The 21,778-nt window shown below is 39.7% G+C and overlaps 1 protein-coding gene across 1 annotated transcript in view; it reads right to left on the reverse strand.

Moving 5' to 3' along the window:
* Nucleotides 1-14,261: 14,261 nt before the first annotated feature.
* Nucleotides 14,262-21,778, reverse strand: part of SLC9A7 (solute carrier family 9, subfamily A (NHE7, cation proton antiporter 7), member 7) — a gene marked incomplete at its 5' end in the record, with an annotated part of 39,115 nt that continues 31,598 nt past the window's right edge. Inside the window, 2 exons of the mRNA XM_010084550.1 lie at nt 14,262-14,510; nt 20,334-20,439. Coding sequence (XP_010082852.1) covers nt 14,262-14,510; nt 20,334-20,439 — 355 coding nt within the window. The remainder of the gene's footprint in view (nt 14,511-20,333; nt 20,440-21,778) is intronic.

The following is a 21,778-nucleotide window of genomic DNA, read 5'->3' on the forward strand; positions in this document are numbered from 1 at the left end:
ATTAATTTAGAAAGGAACTGATACGGTAGACAACCATGTTATGGCAAGATAAGAAGCTGTGTGGTCCAGGAGCCCTGTGATCCCTGGAAAGTTCTGTACAGAATACTGAAGTCTCCTGAAAAATCAGCTTTGCTGTAGAAGACGACCTGAGCCCTGTCTTAAAGAAAGATGCTTTGTCCATTTTGTTTGTTCTCTGTGAAAAGGAGGCAGTGCTTGTTCTGGAGTACTCTGCCATAGGTTAATGTCTCATGACCTTTCCTAGCAGGAAATCTGGTAATTTTGTTTTGTCTTTGCCAGGATTTGCATAAAATGTATCAGAGCTGCATAATAAATCAAGAGGAGAACAAATTCAGAAATTTTTGCCTTTTTTTTTTTTTTTTTAGATGGGAACTGAGGGAAAGGAAAAGTGGTATGTGTTTGTGTAAGCAAAAGCTGTGTGGTTGTTCACTTGCAGTGGGTAGAAATCCCAGCTGTGTTAGCTGATCAAGTGAGTGACTGCTGGTTATACTCTGCAGCACGTGAGGAGTCACTTTAGTATGAATTTCATTTTGCACTTTAAATTGTAAATTGGAAACCATATCTTCCTACTGATTATCAGTAAAGGACTGGTAAAATATTTGTGCATGTTGGCTCTTCTAGGGACTTACAATTAAAGCAGATATACTCAGATTGAAGGTAACTAGCCAATATTTTGTAAACTTTTTTCCTTTGACAGGTGATACAGGTTATGTGGAGCTGCCTTGAAACTTCTTCACTGGAAACTGGCCATCCTGCTGCTTCCAGCTCACCACTGTAGGTTAATGAGTTGCTTGTAAACTGGCAATGCTAACCTCAAAGGAAACAGCTAGTCAGCAGTTTTAAGACTGAATAAACTTGGTTTATTTCTAAACTGGCTTTCAGATTACTTGGAGCTGTTGAAGCATGTCCGGTTATGCTGGTACCTACAGCTCCACAGATTCCTGCCAGGAGGAATTCCAGCTGCAAGACACTGAGCTCCCCAGGGCTGCCCCTGGAGCACTCATCAGTGGGTGGATGCAGAGAGTTGAACCCCTTTACTGGCTGCAGAGCAGGTGGGTGACACCCCCTCCTCATGGTGAAAAGCCCACCCTTCTGAAGAGTTAGGCTGTGCCTTTAATAAAGTTTGTTTTAAAGATCTTTACTATTGCATGGGAGTGGAAGGTCCAAGGACAAGTGGGACAGAAGTCTCTTGTGATATACTACAGAACAGCTAGAATAATTTTGAGGTAGACATTTAATTAATACAACTTTTTCATCTTCTAATGATGCTTTGATCTGGGGAATGCAGAAGCAGTAGAGAGCCCTATAGAATAATTCCCAAGTCTTAGTTCCGCATGTCTGCAGGGCTTCATCACTGCTCTACTCATGAAATGTTAATTCCATATTGCATGGTTTTAAACCAGTAAAGGTAAAAATTATCTAAGGAAGGTGAGAGCTGCTGCTTAAATGAAACCAGCTGTAGTACTAGAAGCACCTAACCGTGAGCAGTGATTTGAATACCTGTTTTAATTAACACAGAGCAAAATTTACATCCTTTGGACAGTCAGGTTTTGGAATAACTGCCAGAAGGTAAAATTAGGTTGATTCTTGTAACCAAGTGCTTTCATACATGCATAGTATTACTTTCCAAACAAAGTGTGAACTTCTAGAGGAAAAAAAAGCACATCCATCTTTGCAAATTTTCTTGAATAAAGGCCCAGGATGCACCACCTTCCTTTTTAGCAGCTTTTTTTTTTTTCTCTTACTACTGCTTCTGCCGCATGCACCTATAGCACCTTTGTTGAAGCATGCAGTTATCGATAGCTTTTAGTAACCTGAGGGTAATTGTGTTTACATTTGATGGTATTCCCTTCTCCTCCCTTTCTATATACCAATAGCCAGGATAAATCTTGTTTTGCCCTGTTTATTTTTGCAGTATGGTTTTTACCAATTGCTGGCATTACTACCTCCTGAGGAGCCTTTCCCCCATGGTCCATTAGATAAAACTGCACCTACGCCCCCTGGGGCTCCCCTCCCTTTCCCTGCTGTAAACTACTAAATGCTGCTGCTTCTCTGGGGTCTAAACCCAAATTCCTACCATTGGCTGAAAAGCTTGGCCCACAGATACATCCAGCTGAAATCCTGCTCTTCAGATAACCCAGCTGGCACTTGGTTTCTCAAGGTCTGGGAAGCCAGGGACCCAGGTGGGAGCAGGCAGCTGAAGCTCCATGGCCTCATCCAACACAGCAGCGGCCAGCGTGTCTGGCACCCCGGGAAGTAGGCTGCCTCCAGCACAGTGCAGCAGCCCAGGAAAGCTCTGCCTCCTACCCAGCACAACTCCTGTTTGCTGTTTTAAAACCTGCCATCAAGTCAAACTCACTGGTATAATAGGACAGGAACAATTTTCTATACAGGATGACTAGCATACAGTGAGAGGTGGGGTGTGACTAAGCATGGAGAAGAGCCCTCTCCTCTTTTTAGTGTAAAGACTAAGAGCGCTGCCAAAAAGACGAGGCTGGAGTTCCTACAGAAAGACAGACACATTTCAGTACTGCGGTCAGTATTGAAAATTTCACGCCATAAACCATGTCTATAGCTGGGGCATGTGTTTAGTTACCCATCCTTTCTAGAATAAAGTGTGTTTTCAATATATCCGTAAGTCTTACCTCAGGTTATGCTTCCATTTTTCAGATTGTATGCAATAATTTAGTATTTAAATACTATTTCTTGTCCCATAACAAGAGAGCAGACATGATTTGTTAAGATTTTTAATAGAGATGGATTTGATAATTTTATTTCATTGATCAGATGGCTCAGAACACATAGTGTATTTAGAAAAACTCACATTTTCAACCATTACACTACACAAAACTGAATGTAAAGTGTTACTTTTTTCCTTCTTAAAAAAAAAAAAAGAAAAGAAAACATCTCACTTCAGAAACACACACGGCTTATGTTACTTGAAGTGCTTTGCAGAAAGCTCTTTCTGTTGTAACATGGATTAGTTTAGCAGGAACAGTTTTTACTTTGTGAACCCACTTAGGGAAAATAGGAGGTAGATGGATTAACAAAATTCAGTTTCTTTGAGAATATTGAATTCTGTCATATCAGAGGTGTGTTAATCTTCGAACAGAAGCTATGTTAGATTGATGAACAGTTAAACATCCTTTATTGATTATATTTAAGAATACACAGAATGGCTGGGGAAAGAAAGACAGTGTGCAGAACATCTGTAGCTCTTCAAGCACAGTTTAATTCTGATCACCATCTCTTACTATTTCCAGTTCTCCCTTGTTTGATCTAGTTCAAATATTTAGCTGATGTCAGCATCCTGAAAATGGACTGACTACCTTAAAAAGCTTATGTTTAGAAGGAAGTTCCCACATATTTGAGGAAAACATATTGCAAAAGCAAAAGAAGAATGGTTTATTTGGATTGAATGAAAAAAAAAAAAAAGAAAAAAAAAAGAAAAAAGTTGAAAACAAGTAGCATTACAAGCATCAATTCTTGGGCCTCCTGAACAAAGGGGCTCTGTACGTGTAAGCGGGAAATAGCTGTAATTTTCTTAGATGTCAGTTTTCTAAGATAACACTTGGTAACATTGAAGAGTCCCTTTCTCATTAACAGTTCCAAACTTCGTAACTTACCTGATTATAAGGCTTTGAGCAGCCTGGTCTAGTGGAAGGTGTCCCTGCCCATGGCAGGGGGGTTAGAACTCAATGATCTTTAAGGTCCTTTCCAACCCAAACCATTCTATGATTATAAGCTTTCATCTCTTCCCACAGATGCTAAAAAATACTTATTACTGTGAAACACAATATGCTTCTTACTTGCAAACTCAGTGCAGAAGAGCTTCTCTTCTTGACTACTGGATGAACCGCAGAAGAGCTTCTCTTCTTGACTACTGGATGAACCTCTGTGCCAGGGGCAGTTTGCTCGCATGGAAAGCAGGGAGAGGTCCTGGCACTGCCTTGGTAGCAAGACCACGCTTTACACATATGGTATGATAGTGAACTAGTAAAGTCACACTCCCAAATGCAGGGCACCCATCCTCTTCAGCCAAACTTTCTGTCTGGAAAGGATCAAGAACTACTTCTTCCTAAAACAAGTTCCAGTCTCTTTAAAACCTCATTGTTGACCAGAACAGACAAATACAGTCAAAGTGCAGCAACTCTGAACAACTGGAGACACTGCTTCCAGCTATTTTTAAGGAAATGAGACAAGCATAGCGTAAGATGGGTTTCACCTCCTTCAACCGGAACTGTAATATTTCATGCTCAGATTTGCTGACTCTGTAGATCATAAATACAGAAGTGACTCACTACATACGAAGTACAGCAGACCTTCAGACTGCATGCCTAGGAAGAAGACGACCGCCCCTGCTCAAAGAAGGTCACACTGTGAACAAGAAGCCTTGCCAGTGAGTTTATAAGCTACCAAGAAGCACCCATTTCTTCAGTGTTCTTATGGAAAAAGCGCAAGGTGGTGTTGTCTCACAGAGTTTGTCGCCTGGTGTGCAGCAAGCCAATACACACACAGAGCCAAGATATTGTTTTTATTTTGATATCGTGCAATGTCAGGTGCTAGGTGGTTGGTCCACAAAGCTAGCACACCTGGTTTCAATCACATTGTGCATTTACACAATTCAAGATGTTAGTTCTGTCTACTTTGCCACATCTTCTAACTATAATTGGTTAGTTTTTACATTTTCTTAACTGCACTTGGTTAGTTCTTTTCTCACTTTGATTTAAAAACAGTGCTACTTAAATTTACTACACACGCTTGGTCAGTGAGGGTGTTAATTCAGGAGCGGCTGTCCCAACACTTTGAGGGCTGTTTCTTAGTATTACGGTTATATTAAAATGAGAATAAGTTACTTTTGGATGGTGCTAATCACTAACTTGGCTGGCTACTCTGGGAAATATGAATGTTCCCATCTTCAAGGGTAAATCTAACAATCCATAAGTGATTAAAAAAAGTTTTTCTCAACAGTCACGAGGACTGTCATCCTAATCTACACAGAGAGTACATATTACGTTAGCTCTAACTTAAATTGCAACAGTGTAAGGGAAATATTTGTTGAGGTGTAAATTCCTGTTTTCATTAAGCTGAAAAATAATTCCTGTGGTAACTGGTCACTGCAGTAACAAATTTCCCCATTTGTAAGAACTAGTGTGGTTTTGGTGTAAAATGCATAAGATAATGCAATATAAATAAGACTGTCCACTGGTATCTTGCACTAGAATTACCATTCTGCCTCAGCTCCACCCCACGTCCTCTCAGAGGATGGGCAAAGCCACTGACACATCACTGCTTTGGACAGTACTAACGAGCAGCTTCAGCACCGGTCCCTCAACTCCCCAGCCCAGGGTCTGTGCAGGTCATCTGCTTCTAACAGTCATCTCTTTTATTGCAAAAATCAGACTAGCTCATGGTATGTATGAGGGGAAGAACCTTACAGCAGTGGTACCCGACTCGGGCTAGCCAGCCACGCTTCAGGAAAGCAACACAACAGAACACATCCTTCATCCTCTCCAACTCCTCCATCGCTCAGGGAATGCCTCAGGCAGAGGCCAGGTTTGGATCCTGGTGAATGACAGTCGGTGCAACTGGTCTTGTCGGAAACACTGACTTTTGAACCTGTTGATGTGCTTTTGAGCGCACAGCCTGTGACCACAAGTTTCACTATTTGCTTAGGGTAACAACATTGCCTTTGGTTTTCATTTAATGCTTTGTGTCAGCAGGTACCCTCAATTTGTTTTGGTAATGGGTGAATCACCATTCCCTGTTCTCCTTTGCCATGCCATTTTAAATTTTACAGATATCAGATCTTCCTTTGCCATCTCTTCTCTCCAACTGAAACAACCCAAGTGTTTACTCATCACACAAAATTTGCACTGTACTTCTGGTTACCTTTTTGCCCTGCTCTGCACCTTTTCAGATTTTTTAACGTCCTTTCAAAGATGACCAACCCTCAATGGGATGCTGATGGTGGGAGATTTATAGACAAACAGGTTTTTGATTTTGACTTCAGATCCCAACATTGTTTAAATTCCTGCGGTGTTCTGAACAGTAGCCAGACTGATTCCAAGCTCTTTCACATAAAGAAACACCTATTTTATAGGCCATTGCACTTGTATAGTTTGAGTTGCTTTTCACTAAGCACTACCCCACATTTTACAGTCAACCATGGATTCCATAATCCTGGCTAACTGAGTATCCCACATGTTTTTCATTTTCCTACTCACTCCCTTCTCCAGATCCAGCAGCACAAACCTCTGGATGACATTGCTAGCAACTTCTCTCCATTGTGAAAACTGGTGAAATGATAAGAAACAGAACAAAGAATAAATGGTCACATACTAATGCTGATAGATTCCTCTTCTTAGAGCAACTAAGACAGCATGAGCTTAACACCTTTTACTAATGGACTTTCCAAATATCTTCTTATAAATGAAGTATACCATCCTTTGTCTGCATGATCATTCACTCTTTACAAGAACAGGGTTAGAAGTTGTAACTCCTCTTTATCACAGCCATATTGATATAAATCTATGTTTTATTGCTGCATATAATAATGTTTACTTTTAGTTGTAGCTTGCAGACCTTCCTAAAATGAAAAGGATATTGGACCAACTGTTGGATGCTCCCAGGTGGGAATCATTAATTGTGTTTTAAGGAAGGGAACTCCAAATCAATTCTGTAGTGAGAGAAGAGGGTTGAGTTGCTTTGAGAGCTTTGTAACAACGTAACAATGTAACATGAAACACTGAACTCCACTAAATCTAACAACACCCTGTGCCTCCTACTTCTCAGTGACTCCAATGTCTACATCAAGTAAGGGAGTACTAGGAAGAAATGGAAAAAAAGTATTTTGCTGGCCTAGGATGATATCACCATGCTCTTACCTAACCAGAAATTTGTTGACAGAGCAGGAGCTCCAAGCATCACTAGCATTTCTTCCCTTTAGAAAGGAATGTGTGGATGAGGCCTTAATCAGCATGCTCAAACAAAGCTGAAAGTACGGCAACATCTCGTCCACACAATTGAGTGTTTAGTTAAGTGTATACACAAATCAGCCGGTGGCAGATAGCCCAGCAGGTGTTTCCATTCCCTCTCCTCCACTACTACCATCCCCACAGCAAGAGAGCTTTCACAATATTTTGCTTTTTCTCTCTTCCCCACCCACTGCGGTAGTTAAACGATAATCCCTTGCCATTTAACCTCATTAGGATACTGAGCTCCTGAACTAGGGCTCAGAGCACCTGCATGCCATCGTTGCACTGATTGCTCAAGACCAAAAAAACAAGCCCTGAAACTGCAGAGTTGCTGTCCTTCTTAAATCCTCACAGCTTAAACTGCAAATATTGTCAAGATTGTTGTTGTTGTTGTAGCTATCAACACTATGAAGGGGGTGCATCAGATGATACAGTGTGATATCGTAGTTCTACTGAACCTCTGCTTACAGTAATTATTTCGGCATTGTTAAAGACATTTGGTGCAGTAGCACCCAATTTCTTGCACACTGAGATAAACACTATTTCTAGGAAGGACAGGATTTAATATGGCCCTCGGCCCACCCCAAGCTTGAACCTGTTGTACCACACAGGCTTTAGGTGCTTTGATAACACAGGAACAGAAGTTACCAGAAGATTTGGACAGAACACTTATCATAGCAGTCTTAGTCAGGCTAGCATGATATGCTTTGGATACCTAGTGAGTTTTTGTGTTTGAAGTAACCTTAAGGCACCTCCTGCAACCTTACTGATGTGTTCATATCTTAAATTACAAGACGTTAAGAGTTCTGAGAATGACAGACTGATGAAAATCAGGTAAAATGCTGCTTCTGATTTTCTGCTTTATGAACAGACCAGAACTAATACACAGAAAACCAGTAACGCACATCCTGACTGCAAAGGAAAGGCACAGCAGCCTGTCTCCCTTAAAAGGAAGGAAGCAAATTTGGGACATCCTTAGATGGCTTATGTTCCCCTGCTCCACCGAGGCCAGCTATGGGTCATATCCCTTTCTTTACTTCCAATATCTCAAACTAAAATCAGACAAACTTACCTCAAGTGACCCCTTTCCCACAAGTGTTACTAATCGGCTGTTATGGTCTAGAAGAATATCTGCTGGTATTCTGCTTTGTGGTATTAATCTGTGTCGAAATCAAGGCATTCAGCCAGGCAATTTAGGACTGAAATTCAGAATCAGACAGTGGGTATAACCTCCTTGATTAAACTAAATTCTGGAAATAAAAGCCATGAATATGTTATAACATAGAACTGCACGACCAGCTTTTCCCTGCCTCTGTAATAACAGCATCAGAGACTTTACTAGTTAAAAAATAAATCCAATCTATTTCTCATAGCCTACAGTTAAGTATTTTAACATTGCAGCAAAACCCTTTTAAGTTGAGCACTCACTCTCTCTGAGGGAATGCAAATCTGTTTTTTTCCAAATAAAAATTTCAGTATTTCAAATTAAAGGCATCAGCAAACTAAATGAAAAAGCATAATGTTAACAAAAGCTAGAATTAACACAAATGTTTTTAATTTCCCTAGGACAAAGATTACTGCTCCTTTGCATGCACCGATATAAATCCTTTCTAGGTCAGTAATCCTGTACACGAACCTGGGATGGCCACTGGCTTTATCCACACCTGCATAACCAGGTATTCAAAAAGCCAGGACTTCTCTCTCCTTGCAGATGCCTTTCTGCACCACCAAGTTCCCTGATGTAGACAGTGCAGGCAACCTACAAAGTCCTTTATCCTGGTATATATTATTGTGAGCTGTCTGTGCTAAGTTTCAGTCCCTAGATAAAGCTTCAAATCCAACAGCATTTTGGAGGACTGCAAGTCCATGTAGGGTGGTACAAAACAGATTATGATCAAGAAAGGAGCATAGGATAAAGGTAGAACGGATAAAGCATCCAAACCTGATAGATCATTTTATTACCTGAAAATATGTACTGATTTCAGTGTTTAACCACTTTGTCACAACTGTTTAATTTCCATAGCAAAAGCTTGTATAAATTGCAAGTATCAAAGAAAGAGATGACATTTCATTTGTGTCTGCAACACAGATTCAAGTATGATTGTCCAAGCATTTGCTTCCTGTCTGCATGTATGCATGTTTCAGAAGGCACCTCCATGTTTATCAGACTAATGTTACCCTAGAGCCACTTCCAAAATTACTAAAGGCTTTTTAAATTCCATAAAACATAGTAGTGATGTGAGATTACTTTTAATAAAATGTTCAAAGTTACTTGCTTTGCTCTGGAGTAGAAGCAAGTCTGTGCTTCTCTGTGAAAGCCTTTGATTTTGTAATCAAGTAGGATGGGGCAGTTTAATTACTTTTGCATTATCCCACTGTCCTTGTTTTAGGATAAGGTACGCAGAAGCCTACAAGACCTCTCAGCATTTAGGAAGATTAAGAGTAACAACTGCTTACAATGCTGTTCCCACAGTAAAGCTGCCTGTTTAAGCCATTTCCTGGCTTTGTAATTCACTATTTCCTCCACACTTTTCTTTCACTTTGCAGGTTTATTTCTACTGGATGTTTTTTTTCAGGAGGGCACTCCCAAAAATCCCAGGCCAAGAAGTACCTATGGTTTCTCACTGCACAATATTAAACTCTCAAACTTGGGAAGCAAGACCCTCCTCCTGCACTGCAAATAAGGTTTGCAGGAACCACTTCTCACAGAGAGGGTTTTTCAATGTACAGACATTTCCAATTATTATTCTACATGTTCTTCTCTTAAGAATGTTCATGCCACTAAGCAGCTCTGTCCTACTTTCTGTGACTCGGATTTTGACCGAGATAGTACATTCCCCACACTAACTGGGTATATAGTCTGCGTTCCTGTGAGATGGTCTCTGCTTCCTGGTCATGGTTTAGCCTCCTGTGCTTCTAAGATTTAGCAGGTCACAAGTTCAGCATTTTGGAGAGGAATGCTCCCTGCTGATCCATCTGTAAGTTCTCTCGTTTCTCCCTGAAAAAGGCCCTCCTCTCACCCGCATCTTAAAGAAAAGCACATGAAGTTCAGGCTTCTGGTTACTCAAATTCCATTCCCACACTTGTGCAGAGGCAGAGACCATCTCTGCCAAGGCTGAGGTCAAGCATGTTATTCTTGTGAGCTACTTCAAACAGAGTTAAAAGACACACTGAACCTTTCTTTGAAAAGCATGTGAAGAATATTAGTTTCCAGGGTTTTACTGTTCTGAATTAGACTCAGAGAAGCTCCTCTGACCAATACTGTCTGAAGAGAGACTGCAATTCAAGTTAAATTAAACTTATACAAGAAGGACCATACTTTCCATGCCAACCTACAAATTGTCTCACTTATTATCAAGATTAAAATCACAGGATCTGTCCTCCTGGTTGCCATAAGCTGCTCACATTATCTGTTAAGGTTTCTAGACTTCCTACTGCGTGCTCACTCCAGGAGTAAGTCATAGTAGCTATCATATTAGTAGTACTAGACATCATTTTAACCTTTACTATGTACTTGCTTCAGATCATCTCTTTGGAAATTAATCCCAAAAAGCTTAGTTTTTTTCCCCTGCAGTTAAAATTTCTGCAGGCCTTTCCCCAAAGGCAATTCCTTCAGTAAAAAAAAAAAAAAAAATAATAATTTGGTCCTTTCACAGGCCAAAAGAACTTGCATCCTTGGAATAGGGCCAGATGTGGTCACGTACGAAGTAGGTGATACTTTACCCTTGGTTCAATCTTTATCAGAAAAGGTAGTTTACACTGTACCCTTCATCTGCATAGCAGACATGTAACATACAGCATAAACACACTTGTCATAGCATTCCTCCTTTCTGATAACTTGAGATCAGAATATCAGAGCTACTGCTGAAGCCCATGTAAGCAGCACTTTGAACACCTCTCACAAGAAGTGCCCTGAAAAATCCAGTGTTATGCCCGTGTTTGTAGTGAGGCTGCTGTGGTACTGCTCTGAGCAGTCACAGGATCTGCTCAGAGCTACTCAACTTTAACTGATAAACTACTTCTAGTCCACTTGAAGTTAAGAGAATTTGCTCTTTTGCACAAAACATGCAGTGTTGTACAGGCGACTCAAAACTTGATCATTTCTCACACACTCTGAATTAACTAGCAAGCAAAGCACAAAAATGCCACTTTTCTAGAAATTGTGTTCTTCCAAATTCTGTAAATTAAAATCTTTCTAATTCAAGGGCAGACACATAAGCTCCAATATCCTATGCCAGTATGGCAGTACTTTTTTCAGTGAAGACAATCATCTTACAGGTTTTCTTTTTCCATTTTAAAAGGATAATAATATGTATTGATTGCTGTTCATTACCATCTTAGGCTGTGTTTTCTATTCAAAACCTCATACCAAGTTCATAAAAAAATATTTATCTGCTCGTATGGTTCGATCAATGTCTTGCCAGCTCAGGATCTTATGGGAAAGGGACTGAATATATTAAACTATTCTTTAAAAAGGATACATACAAGAAAAAAGGATCTATTAGAGAGTTGGTGAAATATGCAGTATTTCAGGACAAGGGGGTGGGGTTTTTTTGTTCTTCGCACTTTTCCAATAAAGGAGTCCTTTGGGAATTTGGTACAGGATCAGCATCAGTAGTAAAAAGAAGCTAGATGGTTTATCTTAACTTTTGTTGTCAGTGAAGTTCTATTTTGGAGGAAGACTTAAAATGAAAAATAGGTAAAAATCAAGGAACAAAATTCATTGTTGTAATATATGAATAAAAATTAAGCTTGTGTACATGGGCCTCTCTTCATCATGTTGGATAAGCATTTTAAGTAATTTTTGAATGGGCAGTCAGGCTATTACATTCCTCACCTCTCACCAATGATCCATCTATTTTGGCTGCTCTTTCACAACCACATTTTGGGCTTACTGGTGAACTTAATTCAATTGTATATTTTTGCCACGGGAATTAAAAACACAGACAGAGAAGCATCTGCACTATGATGGTTTATTGATGCTTTCAAGAGATTCAGTCTTCCTGAGGAAGCTAATGAGACAGAAATTTCTACTTCCAGAATCTGTACATGATCTTTCTTCCAAAGAACAGACCTCTCTCTGCATAAGGCTCTGTTTTTCAACCAGAGTGATTTGGTAAGCTTCAGCTTCAAGCTGCATATAAAGATTTGCCTCACTGCATTAAGTCCATTTATTTTGGATAAGTTTCACTGTCTCAACCCAAAATTTGGTTCATATGACTCATCTGGTAACTCTAATTGTTGTAGAAGTCTCAAGTTCTCACTCAGTATTGACTGTATGGCTCCCAAAAACTTATCCAAAGTAAATGCAATTGGTTTTGTAATTCAGGAGGAAACTACTTTTTCTACTGCCAGAGCACTTAAAAAAAAAAAAAGTAAAAACAAGTAATGTAAACAGTATAAATAGCATGGATCATTGCTATCTGTTTTGTCTTCCTTGAAAGCAGAGGAGAACTGAAAATGAGTTGGTCTGCTCAAGAGATCTTCATCAGGGTTTGTTTCTCTTCACCATTTAAGAACAGAGCTCACTGTATTGCTCTTCCAGTTTTTCCACAAAAAAAGCTTCTGGTTTCCTCGTGTCTCTTTTCTTAATAAAGTCAGACAGTCATTATAGATCAATGCCCTTTACAAATTTACCTTGGAGGGACAGACAAGGAGGTAGATCACTTGTTAGAGAACACATCTGAAAGAATGCAGACACGACAATATGACTGCAATGTTTCTCTGCAGCAGTAAGTTCTCATACTGAAGTTAGCCCGTTAAGTTTAATAGCTAAGGAAAAACAGCATGGATAGTTACTCACAATTTTATGAGACGAACAACTGAAATGGCAGCAAGAAAAACACACTTTTTAGACAAACTGATATTACATCACGTTAGTGGGCCACAAAAGTCTTTAAAAAAATAAACCTTTTGAGACATGAGAATGAAATCACACTTTAGCATGCTTTAAATAGCTGAATTGCCCTTCAAAGCATAAGTTTTCAGCTACTGGCAAAGACAATGATATCTCTTAATTTGGAAATTAAAAAGCATTTAGCAATAAGTTAAAGCTAGCCTATGTGTAAGTGGGCTAAATACTAGGCAAAGATTTTTCCCTTTTCACATTTAAGATGATACTACAGTTTATCGCTTCTGTAGCTTATGTGTTGTGCAATGCCCCACTGAAGGTTCACATCTACTCTGCAAAAGAGAACAAGAGCAAACGCCTTTCTCTTAGGATAGTCACAAATGGTAAAGCCAGTAGTATTTGTGTGTCCATGTAATTAGATGTTTGCTGTTTATCACACAGAAGAACTGTAAGCAGAGTCCATGAATTCTTCTGAGCAATATGAAACCTCATGGTTCCATGCAAGTTCAATACTGCCTCTCTCACTCTCTCTCTTCCTGCCTCCCCTCCTCCTCTTATCTGCTGTTTTCCCTAGCCCAAGATACATTTACAACTGTCTTAATCCGATTTTAAGAAACTTAAGGGAGAGAAAGTTTCACCTCATGACTTCTACCCAAGAGAGCCTGCCTCCGGGCTTGTGTCGGGTCAGGTACATCTTAGACCACAGGAAGCTGGATGTTTTTCTTTTGAGGCACTAGAAGTTAGACTAATAGTAATAGTCAAGTTGCCCAAAGCTAAAGGGACAAGTAGCTCTCATTGCCTTCCTATTTAAATACTTGTCCAGGGAAGAAATCTTCTTTTCCCTTTCTTCCCTGAAATACATTAAGTACAGCTTGCAGTAACAGATTCCCCACTGAGTTTTCCATTCATGCACCTGTAGTCCTAATGTATACTGTCCTGTTTTACTTTATAGTTTCCTCAACCTCACAAGAGAAGTTAACAGTGGATCTCTCCACATTCAGATACACACACGTCCATTTTTATCTCATAATAACCATCATGTTTAAATTTCTTCTTCCACATTCCCAAGCTAAGCCAAGACAAGCTCAGTGCTATGACAATGTTTTCATGTACCTCTCTTCAGAGAGAGCTGCTGCAGCTGAACAAGACAATTGCAGCATGCTAGTTATACTTGGATTCAATATGCAGTTGAAAAGAGGAGAATGACCAGTTTTCTCATTTGTCTATTTTCAGACATTTAGAAAACCCCACTGTCAGCATCTTGAGTAAAAAATAGGTGACATCTTCAGACCCTAGTAAAACCACTTACGCACGTTAACTTGTTTAAACAAACATCCCCACCTCAAGTGACACAGTGGCCTGCAGTCCTCCTTCATCCATCCACAAAGCAAGAATTATTTTTACTGAGTCAGGAATCACGCATTGTCTTCCAGAGGAAATACCAGCCGGGTACCCCTGCTTGTAACTTCATGATCTGCTGCTCCCAAATCACGTTCCAGTACTTCCTCTGAATTACTTTTCGTTCTCCTGCCATCAAGGCTAGTGGTAGCTGTATGGGGCCCAGAAGAACCGTTTGCAGTTATTGTTGTATCACCATATGTCACAGTAAGATCACCATCATTCAGAATAAAATCAGAATCCTCTTCTCTAAGCTGTTCCTGATTCTGTAAAAAGAAGAAGAAAATTCTTTGTACAGTGCCCAAAATCTGGTCTTTGCCAAGAAGGTAACTGAACAGAAGAGTTTACCTACTTGTCAATATAGAAGCAGCAAGTGGTAAAGTTCCACCTTAAGAAATGTTAAAAATAACCTTGAACCCAGTGTTTGCAAATCAGCTTACTGCTCCTTGTATAACTACTGCTATTGCGGAGAGATGAGGGGAAGCTGAATCCAAAAACTAGATTATGAAACCGGTAACTAGGGATTTAATAGCACTGAAAGTTTACCAGAAGTACAGGAAAGATGAGCAGTATACACCGTTTTTTGCATGACAATTTAGAAGGTAGCACAGGAAAAAGCCTGGAGACCAAACACAATTAAGTCACTCCAGTAATAAAGTCCGAGTTGCATCTGTTGCTAATTTCAAGTTCATTAGTAAAAGACTCATGCAAACTGCTAAGAACTCATCAGGCCCAGATTCTTTATATTCAAGGTTTCCTCAACAATTTTTTTTTTGTTATAGATGGAAAACTAACCACACTCTTTTAAACTATGGGCTTACTCTTACCTATACCTTACTAAATAGAGAATTCCTTGACCTAGTTCTTAGGAATGTTCCTGAGCCATAAAAGTGCAAAAGATTAATACAAGAAAGTGCTTGCTTCATAGTTTTGTAACTAGTTCTGATATGTTTTATTTTCAAAATCATTTAAGAAAGTGGCTCGCAAAACCCTATGAATTTATTTTGGCGGAGATGGGATGAAATATGTGGTCAGAGACCATAAGTGTAACAAAACACTTCTCTACACAGCAAAATACAACAATGAGCAATCGTACCATGTTTCACTCCTGTTTAACATGGTCTTGGTAAAAGGCAAAACAGCTGAATAGGACAGAAAATGGGGCTTCCTCATATTTGAAGAAAATTCTATCAGTACTGTAAGCTTGTTTTCTTGCAACTGAAAGCAACTATTTCCCCACGTGAATAGCCCCATACTGCTTAGGAAGAGCTCAAGTGTCTGTATCGCTCTTCTCCTTGGTAGGCTGGACACCAATCAGGCTACATTCTCAAAATACATAATTTTCTTCCACTTCAGCAAAGGAAAGAGGGCACAGGCTACGTCAGATAGGATGCCTGTGATCAACCTCACCAGAAAGCCCTACCTGTATTGCAGAACAGGAGTTCAGGGCACTTGAGATTGAAAATGCTGATTAACCTATCCATGATGAAAAATGCAGTGCCTGGCTAAATAAAACTTCCTGGGAAAGCTTCCTGTCATTATTTCAGAACAACTATCAGCCAAAATAAAGCAGCAGAAGCCTCTAGATGATACAGAATATTTAACTAATGAGGACTGGAAGAGGTGTCAGGAGTTTACCAAAACCAACAAAAGAAATGGTACAGTTCAGTGTTGGGTGCAAGGCAAGCCCTACTTAGAATGAATGCTAATTTCTCAGACCCTTCGTGGCATCCAAATTTATCATCACTTACTAGAGGCAGGGTTACTGTGACAGAGAGCACTGTTCTCAAAGAGCAAATATAGTTCAGGACACTTGCTTGCTTTGATTGCAAAGAAAACATTGATCTACTGTCACTCTCTTAAAAAATAAAAAGGCAGAAATTAAAGGGTTCAGCTATAGTTGGCAGAAACAGCCTTTACAAGCTTTCCATTGCAAAAAAGTGGAAGTTTGAGGGACAGGACCAAGATGATTAAAAAGGTACACAAAATAATTGGCTGTTTAAGAAAAACTGATATCCCTATATATTTTTTTTGAAGAAGAGACATTCAAATAAAGATGAAAATTAGTAAGAAACAGGCAGTTTGTGACTGTTGACTGTTTACGTTTTAAGAAGTTGAAGCAGCTGAAAGGCAACTTGTAATAGAGCTTCTCATGGTGTTTGCCCTTGAAGAAGCACCAAGAAGGGGAAGGCAGAGTGTCAGCGCACCAGGAGGTACTGTGATATCAGGGGCATGTCTGAAGCGGCTGCAGCAAGTTCCCAAAGCACCTCCTGTCTCCACAATGCTATTTAACAGCAAATCCTTGCAGCCACCTGTCAGATAAGAAACTGGTAAGAACACACAGTACGCTGGAGCTTCCCCAAAAGTCTGAAAAGCTCTTGGAAGCACGATCCTGAAAGGAGAGGGCTGCAGGCTTTATGCTATATGGCAAGTCCTAACTCAGCCTTTGCTGGTTTGTCCCAGCCTATACTTACATGTATGTAAACATGATCAGTTCCAGGGAAAACATTGAGCCTTCTCTCAACACAGTGAACAAACATTGGCTTGTACAAGCCAAGTTCCACTTATTCATTTCACTTCTGAATAGCACGGCAAGCAGCAGGCAGTTTATTTCATATATTTCCCCAGAGAACATCCTTGAACAATCTCATGTAGTACATGGATTTGCTATGTTTGCAAGCAAAGAGGATGGGTGAAAAAACCTACTATGCTTCATGCAGCATGAACAATTCTTTCAAGAAAGACAGGAAATGTATCCAAGTAGGTCTCTAGAGACTTGAAATTCTTCCAAGAATAACCCTAGACCGGCCTCTGCAATTCCCTACAGTTCTGTAGGAATAGCTTCAATTCACTCAAGAAACATAGGTCTGAACTTCACCATTTAAATTGACAAACTACAATGGCTAAGTACCTAAATCCAAAACTCTACAAAAGACTGAATTTTGCTTTGATGTACTGACCATAACCCTGAGGGACCTCACAGCATTCTATCCCATTTGTGGTAAAATCTGTTCATTCTCCTAAAAATGCATGCTGGAGACGTTAAAATGGCTGAAGCTTATTTAGCGTTACTTCTTACAAAGCCAGTCTTTACTGCCTCCTAAGGCAGTGCAAAAAAGACGCACATGCAAAGTACACTGCACATCCAAAGTGCTGGTAGTCACCACGTACGCTGCTGGTGCTGAATACAGTGCAGTCATCACGGATGACAAAACTTGCATCAGAAGTGAACTTATCTTATGGTTCCAGAACAAAAGCATCAAGTAGTATGCATGCAAAATATGTTACCAACTTAAATCTAATGCTCCGCTTAGAGTTTCTCTACTTCTCATCTGAGTTCAAATTAATCAAAAAAATGAAACCATTTTTGCTATGAAGCTGTAACCACTAAGAAAGGGGAAGGGGAAGGCATGATGAACAGTTTTCTTACCAATTTTGTATAAATCTTGGAGGAGGTAACTCTCAGACTGCAAGTGAAGTTTCTTTACTGGTCTTGCGTATTTAGAAAAATAATTAAATTCCCTCTACTTTCATACCAAGTTGTCGCACTATGTCGCAAGACCTAAACTTTCAAAAAAATGAAAAAAATGGGTAGGAGTGTGTGTAGGACACAAAACATACCCCTTAACAAATAAGTGAAAAAAAAATCCCCAGGAGTGCTTCATCAGGAAGAAGAGGTGATAACAGATGCTTCTTCCAAATGGGATAAATGGTGGACAAAACTAAAAGTTTCAGACACATCAATAGGGAAGGAAAAAAGTGACCAACATTAGTTTGGGATTAATTGTAAGGCCCTGCCAAATGGTAATACACTGAAGTAACACCAGGAGAAAAAAATAGGAGCGAATTTTTGAAAATTATAATTTTAAACACTGTAACAGCAGCAGCCTTTCATGCCTTTAAGTTCCAACTTGGATTCTGTTTGGGTGGAAAACAACTAATGGTGAGCCTAGTAGCACAGTCTTAAAGCAGTGAGAGAGGATCAGCAAGTAATAGTAATGACAGCTCCAGAAAAAATCCACTGTACTTCACCCTGCATGCTGACTCAGGACATTACATGTATGCCATGCAAATTCAAGTTTAGAGGGCACAATCTCATACTTGTGAATAGTTAGTATGTAAACAAGATGATTTGACTTTCAGACTTTAGAACTCCCCTTTGGCATCTAATTAAAAAGATGTACTCCCACTCATGGAAGTGAAAATGAATTCTAAATAAGACTGAAATAAAGCCGGGGTGGGGGGAACAAATCACAAAAAAGCTGAAAACAATACACAGATAGACAGTCACTGCAGCCACAATACTTGTATGCTTTCTTCTCTTTCTTCTCTCTGTAGATGTCATAACTGCTCAGGCATGCACCTGAATGAGATTTAGGATTTACTACTTCTTTTTGAAACACATTTCCCAGATGTATTACATTCTGAAGAGTATTTACAGACTTTTTCTGTTGTTTAATTCAAAGACTTCAGTCTCTAATTCTTGCAGATGTACCATTCAATTTTCCTGGAAATACCTTGCAAAACAACAACTATTCCAAGTGTTTCTGTCCCCACAAAGACATGACTCTCTCACTTGCTTCACCTGCACTCAATAGGAAGGCAAAAAGATCCCACAGCTTTTCAGCCAGTAATAAAATGGTACAGTCGAGTGCTGTAGCAAAGCCAGCCATGCAAAGAAACTAAAAGCAATAAAGCAACTGTAGAGTTTGGAAATCTTGAAAAGAAACTGGAAATAAAATCTCAAAATTATATTCTTTCCTCAGACTAATGCAGCAATGCACTGAAATAGGAACATATGTATATAAATACAATGTGAAAGTTCCACATTGTATACGTTTAAAAAGTATGCAGCCTTATAAGCAGTTTTAATGATGAAGTTAACATCCCAAGCAGGGGGGGGTGCGTGTATGTGTTTCACAGAACCAATCCAATTAAAGAATAAGTTTCCACATGCAGTAGTAACCAAGAATGAGAAGAGAAAAAGAAGAGCCCAACTATTAGAGAAAATGAAAGCCAAAAAGCTTGCATGTTCATTCTGGTTACATCCTCAGTCACTGGATAACTTGTAAGATCATACATAGATAGACAAATGGGCAACACAGAAATAGGCTAATTGGTTTGACGGATGCCTTCCAGCCTAGATCTGTTTGAAGATCTCCAGTGGCATTGTAAAGATGGGAACAAGGCCAATTTCTTGCATTACTAACATCTCCAAACAGGCAGCAGATATTTCAAATTTATTTGAGATTTTGTTATCAGATAAAAGTAAGATGCTAATGATACAGAAATACATGCAGGGAACCATTTCAAAGTTGCAAGTGGAATTAATAACTTTCTAGGAAAAGACTAACAGGAATCTGGTCCAAGACTACTTGAACATAGCAGAGATGTTACCATTCCAGAGAACCTGCAAATTTCAGTGATCTCACATAGTACTATGGTTTTATTTACAAGCAGCTCATAAAAAGTTGTAGGTTTCAGAAGCACTGCACAGATAGGAATTACACATATCAGGATCCCGACAGAGTAATAGGAGAATAAAGCATTAATTATTGCAAGACATGGCTGTAAAGACATTGTAGTGACCTGCTAGACTGAGATAAGTAACTGATTAACAGTTTCTGAAATGTGATCTCAAATTTCACAGTGGAAACAATGAAGGGAAGCTCTACCAGATTTCTTTCCGGCATGGGCAAACGTGTCCGCGTCTTCTCTGAATGAGACCTCAACACAACCTTAGTGTTAACAGGAAAAGAATCTTGTCCAAAAGCGTTAAGAAGGGACCGAATAATTTGAAGTGATTCACTAAGAACTGGTTTGTTGATTAGGCCTGTAATTTTCCAATATCCTTAAATGTTATTTTTTTAATGTAGCATTTGAACAATAAGATAATTTCTGATTTCTACTAACAGAAGCTGTTGCCTTAGGGGAGGGTATCTGAAATCTCTTCTGCCTAGAAAAAAACAGCACTTTCTTGCAATATGTGTATCACATCAACCTTTTGCCTAAAAAGAAAAAAAAACCAACCTGCTTTGCTGAAGTTAAACAAAAAACAAAACATAGAAGTACTGAGTCATTCTACTTACATCATAAACCTGGGGACTTGTCAGACAGCGGGCTATCAGGCCACACCAGCTGGGTAGAGTTGTGGTTAATGGAGGGCCACTGTGAGTGAGAATTGGCTTTAAATAACTTTAGTAGTTAAGGAAAACACATCAGTGCTCGAAAACCACTATTCAAAATAAAAAGACAATAGTACATAAATGTGGTTCTGCTGTTGATCTATGTACTGTGCAATAATTTTATATAAAACATACATTGAAAAACATCTTTCTCCCAACATTTTCCCCTTGATCCTTTCAAGGGCAGTTTCTTTACTCACACATTTTCTGCAAGGGCAACTAGCTAGCTCTCTTCTTAAAAGTTCAGACAGTTGCAATGTTTCCAGCTTTTGGGCTCTCTGGAGCCAAAAGGAGCAAGCAGAGGTACAAGTGCTTGAACAAGTCCAAGGGTATTTCTGCTCTGAAGATGGGACCACGGTGTCGAGGTTGCAAGCTAGAGGTAACGAGACATACTTATGTGGCTCAAGACAAGGAAATAAATAATATCCATCCAATGTCCTCAAAGCAATGCAGCCACTTGAACTGCTAGCTGGTCACTGACCCACAGAGATGCAACCAGAGATCTTACTCTGATAAGGCTCAAAGACACCTCTGATAGGACGAGGAGTAACGGTTTTAAGCTGAAAGAGGATAGATATCAGGAATAAATTTTTTCCTGTAAGGGTGGTGAGGCGCTGGATCAGGTTGCCCAGAGAAGCTGTGGATGCCCCATCCCTGGAGGTGTTCAAGGTCAGGCTGGATGAGGCTTTGAGCAACCTGGTCTAGTGGAGGGTGTCCCTGCCCGTGGCAGGGGGGTTGGAACTCGATGATCTTCAGGGTCACTTCCAACCCTAACCAGTTTGTGATTCTATAATTCTCTGCAGTGCACATATACACACCACACAGAGGCTCAGAAAGGTGAAGGGAAAACTGTATGTCAAGAACCACATAACACAGCATGGAAGGAAAGCAATGCTACCTAGACTAGACTACATTGAGAGGGCATGTGGTTGGGAAGCGAAGGCGTCTTATCTCTCTTCATAGTTGTACCCCCAGGTAAATCCATACTTGTTCACACTAGTATTCCAGACTGATGATATGCTTGAGGAGTGAAAAAAGGTGTCCCTGCTACAGAGCAGCATGCTGATCTTGTCTGGCACAAGAACAGCTCAGGAGGAGAGTGGTAAGACTTCCAAATATTGTCTGAAATCAGGACCACAGAGGTTTGGGTTGGTTTTAGATTTATCTTTTTTTAAGTCAGTCTGATTATTTTAAATGTAAATATATATTGCAGGCATTCTAGTTACTTTCTTGGGCCTCTAAGTATAGAGAGAATCAAGTCCATTTGTGAGTATAACAATTTCCCTGATCCTCTGAACAGATCAAGGTACTTAGGGGAAAGAGCGGGTTAAAGAAGGGGCTGTTTTAGC

The sequence above is a fragment of the Pterocles gutturalis genome, unplaced genomic scaffold (assembly GCF_000699245.1).
Source record: "Pterocles gutturalis isolate BGI_N339 unplaced genomic scaffold, ASM69924v1 scaffold1810, whole genome shotgun sequence".
NCBI classification, from domain to species: Eukaryota; Metazoa; Chordata; class Aves; order Pterocliformes; family Pteroclidae; genus Pterocles; species Pterocles gutturalis.